At 45.9% G+C, this 12,806-nt stretch overlaps 2 protein-coding genes across 6 annotated transcripts; one reads left to right on the forward strand and one right to left on the reverse strand.

Moving 5' to 3' along the window:
• Nucleotides 1–90: 90 nt before the first annotated feature.
• On the reverse strand, nucleotides 91–4,167 carry LOC123444489 (isopentenyl phosphate kinase). The gene is made up of 12 exons (XM_045121213.1): nucleotides 3,977–4,167; nucleotides 3,637–3,873; nucleotides 3,159–3,256; nucleotides 2,973–3,015; nucleotides 2,499–2,560; nucleotides 2,304–2,360; nucleotides 1,918–1,953; nucleotides 1,727–1,804; nucleotides 1,483–1,549; nucleotides 1,254–1,316; nucleotides 642–745; nucleotides 91–537 (listed from the first exon to the last, which is right to left on the reverse strand). The coding sequence occupies exons 1-12, from the start codon at nucleotides 4,044–4,046 to the stop codon at nucleotides 445–447; spliced, it is 1,008 nt and encodes a 335-aa protein (XP_044977148.1). The 5' UTR covers nucleotides 4,047–4,167; the 3' UTR covers nucleotides 91–444.
• Nucleotides 4,168–4,258: 91 nt separating this feature from the next.
• LOC123444490 (putative pre-16S rRNA nuclease) lies at nucleotides 4,259–10,171 on the forward strand. 5 transcript variants are annotated; one of them, XM_045121217.1, is made up of 9 exons: nucleotides 4,262–4,449; nucleotides 4,894–5,025; nucleotides 5,232–5,390; nucleotides 6,282–6,339; nucleotides 8,816–8,887; nucleotides 8,971–9,066; nucleotides 9,270–9,362; nucleotides 9,515–9,587; nucleotides 9,714–10,171. In XM_045121217.1, exons 3-9 carry the CDS (start codon nucleotides 5,242–5,244, stop codon nucleotides 9,734–9,736), a joined length of 564 nt encoding a protein of 187 aa, XP_044977152.1. In that variant the 5' UTR covers nucleotides 4,262–4,449; nucleotides 4,894–5,025; nucleotides 5,232–5,241; the 3' UTR covers nucleotides 9,737–10,171. The 5 variants fall into 5 exon arrangements, with proteins under 5 accessions (XP_044977150.1, XP_044977152.1, XP_044977149.1 ...); XM_045121214.1 differs by having other exon boundaries at nucleotides 4,266–4,449; nucleotides 4,894–5,130; nucleotides 5,227–5,390; XM_045121219.1 differs by having other exon boundaries at nucleotides 4,266–4,449; nucleotides 5,227–5,390.
• Nucleotides 10,172–12,806: the final 2,635 nt, after the last annotated feature.

A 12,806-nucleotide genomic window follows, 5' to 3' on the forward strand; every position in this document is an offset into this window, starting at 1 on the left:
CACGATTTGCAGATGATTTTTCTCAACTCTCAACTCATTATTTCAGCTCGGTTTATGGTCCTGATTACAGAATATCCACCACACTCCAGCTGATAAAACAACTGTATTTTCTCATAAAAAAAGGTACTGTAATAAATCACAAAGGAAGGTTTCGTGTTCTCGGATAGATGGAGGTATTAACACTGCTCGCAACACTAGCGTGACATTCAGCCAAAAAATGATAGCAGCAGGGATAAACCTCACGACCCATGTATAACCAGCCTCTTAGGAGGATTCTACTTTCCATCTTTTCAATGAAACGAAACACAAAGGGTCCTTTGCGTTTTCTCGAAAAAAACAAGTAGGGATAAACCTCTAAACTATCATCTGGCGAACATCAAAGCCCATCGGCAAACCCTACAGGACATTAGAAAGATGTGTTGCTTCTGTTCTGTGGCAAGAACTCTATTTGGCAGAGCGTATGACAGTTCCAAGCCAATCGTCTGAGCTTGCGTTCACATCCCCCTTCAAGGCTCTCAGGGAGTGCTCTGTATCAACCTGTGTCACAAAACAACTTTTTAACAAAAACTGTACTGTCACATTATGAATTTAGTTGTCGTTCTAGTTATGTTTTGCGGTGTGAGAGGACGAAATATTCACACCTTTGTAATGTACACATCAACTCCAAGCCTAGCTATCGCGGCAGCTTCCAGTATTTTGGTCTCCATTCCTCCGGTGGTGTCGTGTGCGGCTACTGATATCTCCACTGCAGTGAATAGCTGGATATCTTAGGCTTTACACAAGCGATGGTAGTTTACAAGCAGTACATCTGGATCATGAATTCAGTCTGTTCTCTGTCAAATTAACCATAATTTTGATCACAGCAGACTCATACTAGAGATAATTATTCCCTCAGAGCATTTGATTCAAACTGTTAAAAATATGGCTAACCATTTCCCCCCTTCAAATGATACATAAGAACAAAGAATGCATTTGGTTATTATAAGGTTTTCACTTGGGAAATCATCACTAACTACTTGGATCAAGCAGTTTATGGTTAATTTGGTAAAATCATCAACTTGACATTGCTATGTTCAACCTTTGTAGGCTGTAGCGGCATGCCTTCATCAGTATATACTCCCTCCGTACCTAAATAATTGTAGTTGGGGAGAACTAGTTGTCCATTATTTAGGTACAGAGGAAGTACAACACAACCATGCAGACATTAATCACTCAACCATCGTGGTACACATGGAAGGGAGACATGACGATACCTCCGTTTCTGTTGCCTTGTAATGCAGGTTTTACAATCGACCAGCCTCCGTTGTCATCTACCTCTGTTAAGCACATGTCAGTTTAGTTTTTGCCATCCATGTTTGCCTCCCCAGAAAAATAAAATGAAATTGCATGTTTCTTCATCCATTCCCCTACAATAATTGATGCATATCGACCAGAAAGATTGCACAGGCAGACAAAATTGACCTACAACAGATGAACACTAACCTATCTCTTTGAGAAGTACTGCATTTGGGTCAGTTGGAGGACGGTCATATACTCCATGAACATCTGTCTAAATCTCAATTTTCAGAGAGCTAATGAAGCATGATGCATACAGATGCAATAAGATGAAGCCCATCTTATAACAACAAAATCGAATTATAAGAAAGACAGCACAGCCAAGACAACAAGTTTCTGCACTGCTAGAATAAGTGATCAAGTCATGCTAAAGGAGACAAGGTAACAGTACCAGAAAAACGACATATTTTGGACTCAGAAGCTGTGCAAGGTGGCGTATGATGACGTCCCCACTCAATATGGTGCAGTCCTGGTCATTTAATCCTAACATCAGTCTTGGTACAAGTGAACAAAAAGTGCACATGGCCAACCTGTATGTGAATTTAAATGAGAATAAAGGGCATGATACAATTTTAAACTCACCAGCAATTCATCAAGAACAGCATCTCCATGCAAAACCTGCAAGAAAATGGACTTAGCTGCAAGTTTGTGTTCTTTTCATATGTAAAATTACTGAATAAGTGTCCGAGTTATTTAAAATGTCAGAACTAATTTATTACTTAACAATACACATCAGAGCTATGTTGGGGACAGATATGTACAGTAATCATTGTAGCTTACCAACATTACTAGTGAAACCTCCATGTAAACAATGCTCATTAAACACGTATCTAACGACTATGCTACTAACATCAAGAAACAACTTTTTTGCCACATATAATTCACATGATTATATTAAGCTGAAGAACTAGATTCGAACGAAATTCTACAGAAATAATTATTCAAAAACATAACATACTATAGCTTACAGGGACAAAGCCAGCATGGAGTGACTCAATGATTTGAGAAGCATCGGCTGATTCAACCTGCAAGTACACATATGTCAAATAATAAGCAAAACACATCCGCTAACATGATTAGACATAGATCCACAAGAACTGTGCATTGTCATTGTTATTGTCAGGTGTCTATCCAAAGATGCAACAATCATCTAATTTGCTCACATTTCTTTGCCGAGTAGACCATCCACAAGCAAATGGTGATATCCCAACAGACGGTATTCCTTCTGCAGAAGCATATGCAGTTCCACGGGTCATTTACTTACTGATTTACACAAAGAAATTAATAGTTTTTATATTGAATATAGATCACAAAATTGATATATAAAGTGGACAATTATTGAAAATTCATCGACATCACATATATATATGGATTTCTACTGATATATGAACATGCATCCTTGGAATGTTAAATAAAAACCTCAGACCATGAAGGAATGAATTACAGAGCAACACAAAGAAACCTATGCAGATCTTGTGGAAAAACCGAAAAACAAGAATAAACATCATGCATTATCAATACCTATGCAACACGACACTAGTGACAACACACTAGTTAACCATAAAAGGTTACCATAACAAAGCATGCAGATGTATTATTAGCATAAAGCGCAATATCTTAGTTTCTTTGTAGTGTACCTCTTGCCAAGGCTCTAACAATTTCCTGGTTGAGAGAAGTCACCTATGTTACAATATAAATATTATTAGAAGATTGTTTAAGCATTGCATCAAGGAAGCATGGCGTACATCGACGAGATCCTGAAGAATATTTATGTGGAAGTTACGATATCCACATGACAGTGAAATTTTAGAACTGCACCGTACTGAAATTCTTGTAGCCACAAAGCCAGCCTTCACCAGTGTTGAATGCAACCCGCCTTTATGTACTCCAGATCTACTTGCTTGGAAGTGACCAAAAGAACCTGAAGTAGTAAATTCAGGTTAGGGAACTATTATAATCTTGATACCATGAACACTAATTTACCAACTCCAACTCTAGCAGCACAATTACAGTCACATGGATTACTGTGAAATGGAATACTACAACTGACCAATTCCCCTAGTCATTCAGATCCATCTGTATGCTAAATATCTTCCAAGCAGGTTATTTGCATTTATAATCTGAACTTGTTTACTAAGAGGCCTTTCGTGGGCACTTGGTAGTTAGCGTCGATTCTGACAGCACATAACATCCAAATCATGTTCATCAGTTCATGTGGATTCTACAGCCCCAATCACCCAGTTCAGCTCATCAGCAAGTGCCCAGAGGCAATACGCAATACAGATTCCGAGCTATATATACCGGCGCCGTGGACGACGACGAAGTTGCTGTCGAGGCCCAGCCCCGCCATGCCCGCGAACCCCTCCGCGTCCACGACCGGGTCGGCCGGATCGCCGGGCCTCCTGCTCCAGTCCATCCCCATAACCTTCTCCGGGGAGGTGCCGTCGGACATGGCCCGCCGCAGCTGCGCGCACGCCGACCGCAGGCTCTCCTCGTCGATGCTTTCCAGCTCCCCCTTGTTCGTGATGGCCGCTCCGCCTGCGTCGGCACAGGGTTCGTCGAATCAGCACCGGCCGGAGAGGCGTACGCCGGTACAGAAGCACACAAGGAAAGGAAAGGAAAATACGGCTGGAGGGAGCACCTAGCTTCACGATGCAGCGGACGGGGCGGGGCGCGGCGGCGCTCCGCTGCTTCCGTGCCGCCTCCGCCATGGGAGCTCCTCTCCTCGTCCTCGCGCAGCCTCCTCCGATGACCGACGGCCGAAAAGCGGAGGGCTCGGGAATCTGAGCACCGCTTCAGTTCAGAGTTCAGCGTGACCAAGTTCAGACCTCGTTTTTTTTCTTTTGAGAACCACTTTCAGAACTCGTTTGCTGGTCCGGCCCAGTTCATCTAAAGAGCCAGCCCGATCCCGGCCCGTGGGCAGCTAGGCTTACGGCCGCCGGCCGACCGACCCCGCCCTGCCTCGTCGCAGAACAGCGCCCCCCTCGCCGCCCGACCCCGCTTCGCCGCAGCTCGACCCCGGCCGTCCCCCGGACGCCCCCTCCCAGCTCCGTCGCCAGACGACGGCCTCGCCGCCCGACCCCGCGCTCGTCGCACGCCCCCTTCCAGCCGCCGGTGAGCTCTCTCTGCCTCCTCTCCTCTCCTTTTTGTATCCTCTGTCGCCCGCCCGCCGGCTGCTGTTTGTGACAGTGTAAGGGAATCAGGCATTGATTCATTAGGGGCTAGGGCAAGGGGATAGGGTTTCTGTGGCCACTGTGACATTGTCCAACTAGAATGCTTAATGTTTAGTTGATTTATTGATAGAATGTAAAAAAAATGTATAGTTGTAATGAAAAGGATCGGAGGCATTGCCTTTTTTCCTCAGAAACATCAAGCAAAGAAGAAGGCTTATTGCTGAACATACGTAGGCTTTTTTAACGTAAAGTTCAGGCTTAATTGTGAATTTTAATATGTTTGTAATACCATGCTGATCTGTTTCTATTGTGCTATTGGTATATATGTTAGTTCTATGCTAATATGTTGATATGTCATGTTTGTGGTAAAAAAATAAATCTTTAGGTGGACTTCCCTGTTTTCAAATCCTAGATCTGACACTGCTCGCCGCCATCTCCCGCTCCAAGGTCTCTCTGATTAGACGCCGTCGACCAGCTCCTAGCCCTAGGTCGCCGGCACTCCAAAGGCTCCTCTGAGGTCACCGTCTGCTTGTCGCTCTCTCCCTCCTGGCTCGCCGTGTACTACCTTGTCCCTTCAGTGTAGGCCAGTGGTACTTAGGAAATGAACTACATATTCAAATGTGTATGATTGAAGTTTTTTGTTATGTGTTTACTTGCAAGACCACATTCGTCCTGTGTTTTTTTTGAAAGGCTGTCTTTCTGTGTTTGCACTTGAAAGCGCAGGAGGTGTGCAATGAGATTGTTGAAAGCAGAGGAGCTGTTTCGGAAATTGCTTGAGGGTGGGTCCAAGAAGAAGGCTCGGCTACTAGGGCTCGATGTCGGCAGTAAATACGTCGGGCTGGCAGTTTCTGACCAGCAAAACAGGATTGCCTTGCCTCTGAGGTATGTACTTCTAGCAATTGGTGTTGAGGACATGTTTCTTGATCCAAATGTGTTGCTGATATGTTGCGATATTTTGCCTTGTTCCTTATCTTTAAAATAAATGTAACTTTTCTGTGTCCTTGCAATTCATACCTCACTTTGCTATGTAATGATGTAAATGTAAGTGGCCATATACTCACATGTTATTTACAAGAATGGTTATATTACATTCCTCTTAATGGCTTAATGGAGTAGAGTATTTACAGTCCATTTACTCAATGTTTGACAATTTTTTGCTGTACATAATACAAACCATCTTGTCGGAATTGGACCATCTAACCGCCAACAAAGAAGCACTGTTAGTAATTCATTGAATTAGTATGTGGACATACTCTGTGCAAGACTGTGTTAGGACTAGAGCGATATCTGCATGTTGAGGTTGACATAAGTTCACTTTATGGGAAATGACTGTAAACCTTCAATTTTTGTAGGAAAAACTGGTGTTGTGATTTGCAAAATTCTGTGGCACACAATTCTATTCTAAGACCTGTTTTGATCACACACCTTCTTTGCCTTCATATTTATGTGCCATGTAAGGCTTATTTGGATGGTGATCATGACTTTACCATGTTTGATATGTTTCACCAAGACCGAGAGTAGCTTGACTGAGTATAGTCATGATTGATGTTGCCATTACATTCTCAATTTCTTGGATGTGAGCTGCCATCTTAAATCTGCAATTATGTGCTTATTCTAATACTTTTAACTTGACAAAAAGATCACTATGATAGCCGTAGCCCAGTAGCTTGTCTTTTCCACTATTTGGTGATGAGGTAGATGATGCGCTTGTGTTTCTATAATATAGTAAAGTTATATATTGGGATTGAAAAGTGCATTGATTATCTCCTGCAGTGTCTTGGGTAGGACAAAGACAAACATCAATTTGATGGCAGACGATTTCAAAACACTGGTATGTTGGTTATACTTGTTCACATTTTAAACTTACTCATCAACACAAGATTAAGTACACTATAATAATATCATTTATATTCTGTAATTAATGGTTGTTCACTCCCACCATCATTTTTTCTAAATGATCTTTGACTGAAGCTGTTTTTGCATTCTGAAAAGTGAAAACATACATTTTGCTTCAACTCATTGGGGGAAAACCGAAAAAGGAAATGTGCCCTTATTGGCATTAAGTCAGGGTTTCAGGTCTTATCTTTATCGACTTCTACTCAATTTACCCATTGCACTTACCTTTTTAAGATATACAAGGGCAGCATTGATAATTAACCACAAACAAATCAAAATGATTTAGCAATAGAAATGGCGTCATATTTGGAAAGGGCAGGTTTTCTGTGTATCTGGCATACTCTCCTCTGATAGGCTTTAGTGTGTGGATGGCCAAACAACTATTGGTCCCACTTCACAAAATGCAACTAAAAGATGCCAGGCATATTATACCGCAATGCTGGTACTAACTTGGAGTGTAATGGCCTCCTGGATGGGTATCACAACTCTTAACTTGAGATTTGTGCATAGAATGAGGCCGATGTAGGTTTGGTTGAAGCTAATTTATAGATGTGTGCTGGGAGTAAATGCTTAAACTGGATAGTATTGTCAATCTTATGGCACATCCAGAATAAGAGGAACAGTAGAATCTTCTAGCAAAAAGAGAAGATAGGTTTACCATTTATTCAGTAAGTTCAAGTGAAGACAATCATGTGGGTAAAGCATGCGCAAATAAAATCAAGGAAATATACACAAATATGTTAGTTTTCCCTTTTTCTTGTGTGAATAAATTTTAATTTTCTTTAATTTTCCTCTTGAATCTCATCAGTTATTTTGCAATACTGCACCAAAAAATCCCCCAAAGAACAGGCAGGCAAGCTGCATGTAACGTATTAAGAAGCAGTACTGCACCATATTATGCATACATAATTCATGTTAGACTCAGTTTGCCATCTGGTGGCCTTTCAAGTGTAGTTTTGTTATTTAATCCTCCAATAACTAATTGTCGGCCTCTTTTTTAGAACCATAACAGAACTATCTTACTAGAGTTATTAGGGATTCTTCTATACCTAATAATAAAGCGGCTATTGCTTCCGTCGGAAAACCCACCGCGACATTTTTATAAAAAAGCCCTTGTAATTTTTGTTATTCAACCCGCGCTTCATCATTTATCTGCAAAGCAAAAGGAAAAATGATTCGTTGCAAAAATTATACCCGTACGCATCGCCTCCTCCCGTCGACCCTGGGCCACCCTGGCCTGTGCCCAGGCCGCCGCCACACCACTTGCCGCTGCGGCCGACCTCAACCGCCACTGCTGCCGATCTCAACCCACCCGCCTCCGCGGCCGTACCTCTCCCCGCTCACTGCCCTCGTTGCGGCGCTCGAGCGCATCGCGTCGACCCTGGTCCACCCTGGCCTGTGCCCAGGCCGTTGCCATACCACTCGCTGCTGCGGCCGACCTCAACGACCACTGTTGTCGATCTCAACCCACCCGCTTCCGCGGCCGTACCTCTACCCGCTTGCTGCCCCCGTTTCGGCGCTCGAGCACAGCTTCTGGATCAAATCAACGCGACAGCTACAGTGACTGGGGATGATGCGTCTGCTCGATGCAGAACGGCGGCGGCGCGCGGATAAGGCGCGACGGAGCGAAGTACTTGCAGGTGGAGGCGGGCCTCCATGGCTCACACGAGGAACTCCGAGGTTATGGCGCGGCAACGACGACTCCTTATGGCCAAATAGAGGCGCCTAACCCTTGCTCCCCTCATCGTATCACCTCCTCCGGCAGGAACTCATCATCTGGTGAGATCCCCTCCCCATGCCTCCAACCGTGTGCCAAGCACCGGCAAGAAATTTCGTTTTGTGGGGATTTGTTTGCTGATGAATGAATGTATTGAATGTAAGATTGTATTGTTGTAGAGACAGAGAATGGAACACCACCTTCAGTTTGTCATCTGATCCCACATTCTCTACCCCATGAGTGAAATAAGATAATAGTCCATTGATCCATTCACGTAGCCTCTTTGTTTTGCTTTGCTTGTCCCGCTCAATTTCTCATCATGGTGGAATTAACAATGGACGGGTTGATTTCTCAACAAAATAGGATAGGACTGACTACATTAGTTAGTTAGCTTATTATTTTAATAAATCAAAATGATTATAAAAAGATTAAAAGCGTGTGGTATTTTTTTCTTCCGTTGCAACGCACGGGCCCTTTTGCTAGTATAACTAACAAGATTTCAAATAACAGTGCAGCACAGCACATCAAACACCGGCAGTAGTGTTTAACGAGTTTACAAACTTAGTAATTTCTCATTCATTACTTTTTCAGTTGTTCCATATGCTATATTTTTCCTGATTTCGGACTTCTCTTTAATTTTCAATAATGCACATTGAAGATGCTATCATCAGTGCTATTTTCGTTTTGTGAATAGGTTAACAATTACTCCCTTGCCGGGCTTGTTGTGGGTTATCCATTCAACTTACAGGGTCAATCTTCTCCAGATGTACGGTGCCCTTCTGGTAGTTATAGTTCACCTCCTCTTTCACTTTATGTTTTCTAACTAATGTTTACTTTTCTGTAAAACAGGCATCACAAGTAAGCCTTCTCGTAGGAGAACTTTGTAAAACTGGGAAACTTGATGATTTGAGCTACACATATTGGGATGAAAATTTTACCTCAAAGGTGATAGCCCATTTCCCTCTGTGCGTCAAATAGGATAGGGTGTGGACTGCAGTACTGTTTTGGCCATCAGATACATTGTAGTCCTCTAAGACTGCTATTAGGTTGTTTTGTGTGCAAATGACTCATGTCTGTTTTCAAAGTATTTGGTTGTGGAGTTTTCTGATTGATCTTGCTTTTTCACTCAAACCATGCTGTTTCTCCAGTGCGTAGAAGCCCTTTTAAATCCTCTGAACCTAAACGATCGAGTTGAGACGAAAACAATGACAGATAAATTTGCTGCAGTTTGCATACTCCAGGTACGCCCACCAAAACCAGGATGACTTATCATATTCCAGTCACTCGGTTCATGTTTTCAGTTGACATATAATCATTATACAGCAGTAAATCTTTGGGTCATTCAGTTGAGAGCTGATATTAGTCACATTGAAGCTATATCCTTTGTGGACAGGGTTATTTAGATAACATGAACAGAGCATTGACATCTGCTGATAATGTGAAGAGTAACTTGAGCTCAGCTTCTGGTAACTGCTTCTTTGTACCGTGTGGCCTCTTTATTTCTTTCTTTGTTGTGTGTGCAGTGTGTGTGTGTGTGTGTGTGTGTGTGTGTGTGAGACAACTGACATGTTTGTTGGTTACAATTTGCATAGGTCAATGGGCATTTGCCTCTTAAAAGTTCCTTCCGCCTGTCAGTCTTTCTTGGAAGCATGGTTCTGAAAGAGTTCCCGTTTCTTGTATCATGAAGCGCATCTGCATTCATTTGGCCGAGGCAGAGCATAACTTGGAGCTGATGCGCCGTTAGACATATTCCGCTGACGGCACATCACCTGGGCAAAAGCAACTTTCGTACTTGTCTAAACCGATGCTAATCTATTGGGAAGATCCTTCCTCCCCTTCTTTCCTTGTAGCCTCAGCCTGCTCATGAGATTCTCGGCATAAGCGTGCACCGCAACAGCTCGGTAATGGCCATTTCTCGGAAATTGCAAGCCGGTTTCCATGCCCCAGCATATGCCTACTGTACGTCATCACGATGCCAACAGTGTAATTCCCGAGTCTCGGTACGTTTTCTTGTGCTCACGGGCAGCCGGGCAGGCATATATTCGCGTCTTGTTCTTCTGTTTTTTTGGATCATCTGATGATCAACGGATAGACAAACGCGACGTCGTGAGGAATTTTTGCGATGAAACCCCCTTGGGCTCTGCAGGCTGACATGTTCGTTGCTTGTACACAAGAGATCACAAGTCGGATCCTGTCAGGAAAGTTAGGCTCATGAAGAATTTTGTGACGACGGGTAACTTCTTCGTCCGTCCAAGTCACTGCTCCATATATATATATAAGGAAAACGATGAGAAAAACGAGCCACTTGTCGAGCCACAGACACTCCCGTGTGTGTGTGTGTATGCTTCCCGAGAAATCTACACTGCTGCTGTCACGACAAGTTTATTTTTCCTTGCACTTGTGGAATGCTCAGCCTCGGGCGCGCCTGCCAGCTGCTCCATACGGCAAAATCGACAAATATGACCCTTAGATGGTAAAAATTTACAAACTGGACTACGTTCGAAAAAAATTCACTCAGCTAACCTTTTGTGTGACGCCCGACACTTAGGCGTCACACAAAGCCTCGGGCGTTGCACATGCTGCAGTGTGACGCCGAGAGCTTAGACGCCACACATGCACTTATGCTCGGCGCGACCCCGCTCTCCCGCGTCCCCGTCGTCGGTTCCCAGGTCTACTACTTCCCGCACGGCCACTCGGAGCAGTGCCCGACCCCGCCCCGCGCGCCCGCGCACAACCTCTTCCCCTGCACCGTCGCCGTCGTCCGCCTCTTCGCCGACCCCAAGACCGACGAGCCCTTCGCCACCGTCTCCCTCGTCCCCGGCCCCCGCGCCAGACCTCCCTCACGCCTCCGCGCGTCGCCCGGAGCCCACGGCGTTCCGCTACTACGCCAAGCAGCTCACGCAGAGCGACGCCAACAACGGCGGCGGCTACTTGGTGCTCCGCTTCTGCGCCGAGCTCGTCTTCCCGCCGCTCGACTTCGAGGCCGACTCGCCCGTGCAGCGCCTCCGCATGACCGACCCGCTCGGCAAGCACTGGGACTTCCGCCACATCTACCGCGGCACCCCGCGCCGCCACCTGCTCACCACCGGCTAGAGCAAGTTCGTCAACGCCAAGCTGCTCGTCGCGGGCGACGCCGTCGTCTTTATGCACCGCGCCGACGGGGAGCTGCTCACTGAGATCCGCCGCGCGCCCAGGTTCGCCTCCGTCTCCCAGCAGGGCCCCGAGCGACGGCCCCGCAACGCGCGCGCGGGTCCCGCCCCAGGAGGTGGACGACGCCGTGCGTCTTGCGGCCGAGGGCACGCCATTCACCGTCACCTACTACCCGCGCCAGGGCGCCGGGGAGTTCGTCGTGCCCAAGCAGGAGGTGGAGGAGGCGCTGGTCGGCGCCTGGAGGCCCGGCGTGCATGTGCGCATGAAGTTCCTCGACGCCGAGGAGCGACGCTCCGAGTGGATCAACGGCGTCGTCAAGGCGGGAAGTAGTAGACCTGGGAACCGACGACGAGGACGCGGGAGAGCGGGGTCGCGCCGAGCATAAGTGCATGTGTGGCGCCTAAGCTCTCAGCGTCACAGTGCAGCATGTGCAACGCCCGAGGCTTAGGCGTCATACAGTATAGTGTGGCGCCTAAATGTCGGGCGTCACACAAAAAGATTAGCTGAGTGAATTTTTTTCGAACGTAGTCCAGTTTGTAAATTTTTACCATCTAAGGGTCATATTTGTTGATTTTGCCGCTCCATGCAATGTCAGCATAGTTGAGGCTTGACGGCTAGTGGCAGTGGCCTGGTGCAGAAGAGATTTGTCGGGCAAGGAAAGACAGGTCAGGAACACATGAAGTCAGCCGTCGACCGTACTACTGTTTATTTCGCTTAGTTTCCTCGCCTTCTTGGGAGTTGTACTGTGCAATCAGGGCAGCAGCAGTGTGCTCAAGATATACCACCATGCACGCTGGAGCTGGAGGTCGCTTCAAGGTAAAGAAGACGGCCGGCCTACGACAGTTTTGATTCCATCAGCCGGCCGGCCGGCGTGAGGGTTGGACGATCGACCGATCGAGCAGCAGCTCGCCGGCGGTTTTGGACCGAGTTTGCTTCTGCATGCGCTCGTCCATCTTTGTTTATTTGCCTGGCCGATTGGTAATATGATCTGGCTGGCGGTTTCTCGACCAGATGATCATCCGTCAACGTTTCACGAGTTGTCGCTCGTGTTGATTTTGCTCGTGGAATTGTTGACTTTTGACCGATCGACCAACACGACCAATATGTTCAGGGAAGGATATAATATCATATTGAAAGCATACATTACCAACTCTTGCGCGTGCGTACGTAGCGCATGGCTTCTTGGTAATTGTATGTACGGGTACGTAATAATCATATCAAATGGCTTCTTAAGAAACGAGTGATCAGATGGGATTACCAGCACAGTAGCCTATGTGCACGTAATAAGCAGCTCATCCAAAGGCCATCATGCATGAAGCACCTGCAGGCTGTGCAGCCGCGTCCCCTCTGTGTCTAGCAGCTTTTGATTACGCCGTTGCGAGCATATATCGGTCGATCGGTGTCAGCCTCACGGCAATGACCGGTCACGTTTGATGGGAACCTGGCTAGCTGTCACCTCTCTCTCGATCCAACGTGCATGCAAACTTCGGTTTCTCCACCTCGTGTAGTCGCGTGATGGCGAGGCGCCACCGCTT

The sequence above is a fragment of the Hordeum vulgare genome, chromosome 3H (assembly GCF_904849725.1).
Source record: "Hordeum vulgare subsp. vulgare chromosome 3H, MorexV3_pseudomolecules_assembly, whole genome shotgun sequence".
In the NCBI taxonomy this organism is placed as follows: Eukaryota; Viridiplantae; Streptophyta; class Magnoliopsida; order Poales; family Poaceae; genus Hordeum; species Hordeum vulgare.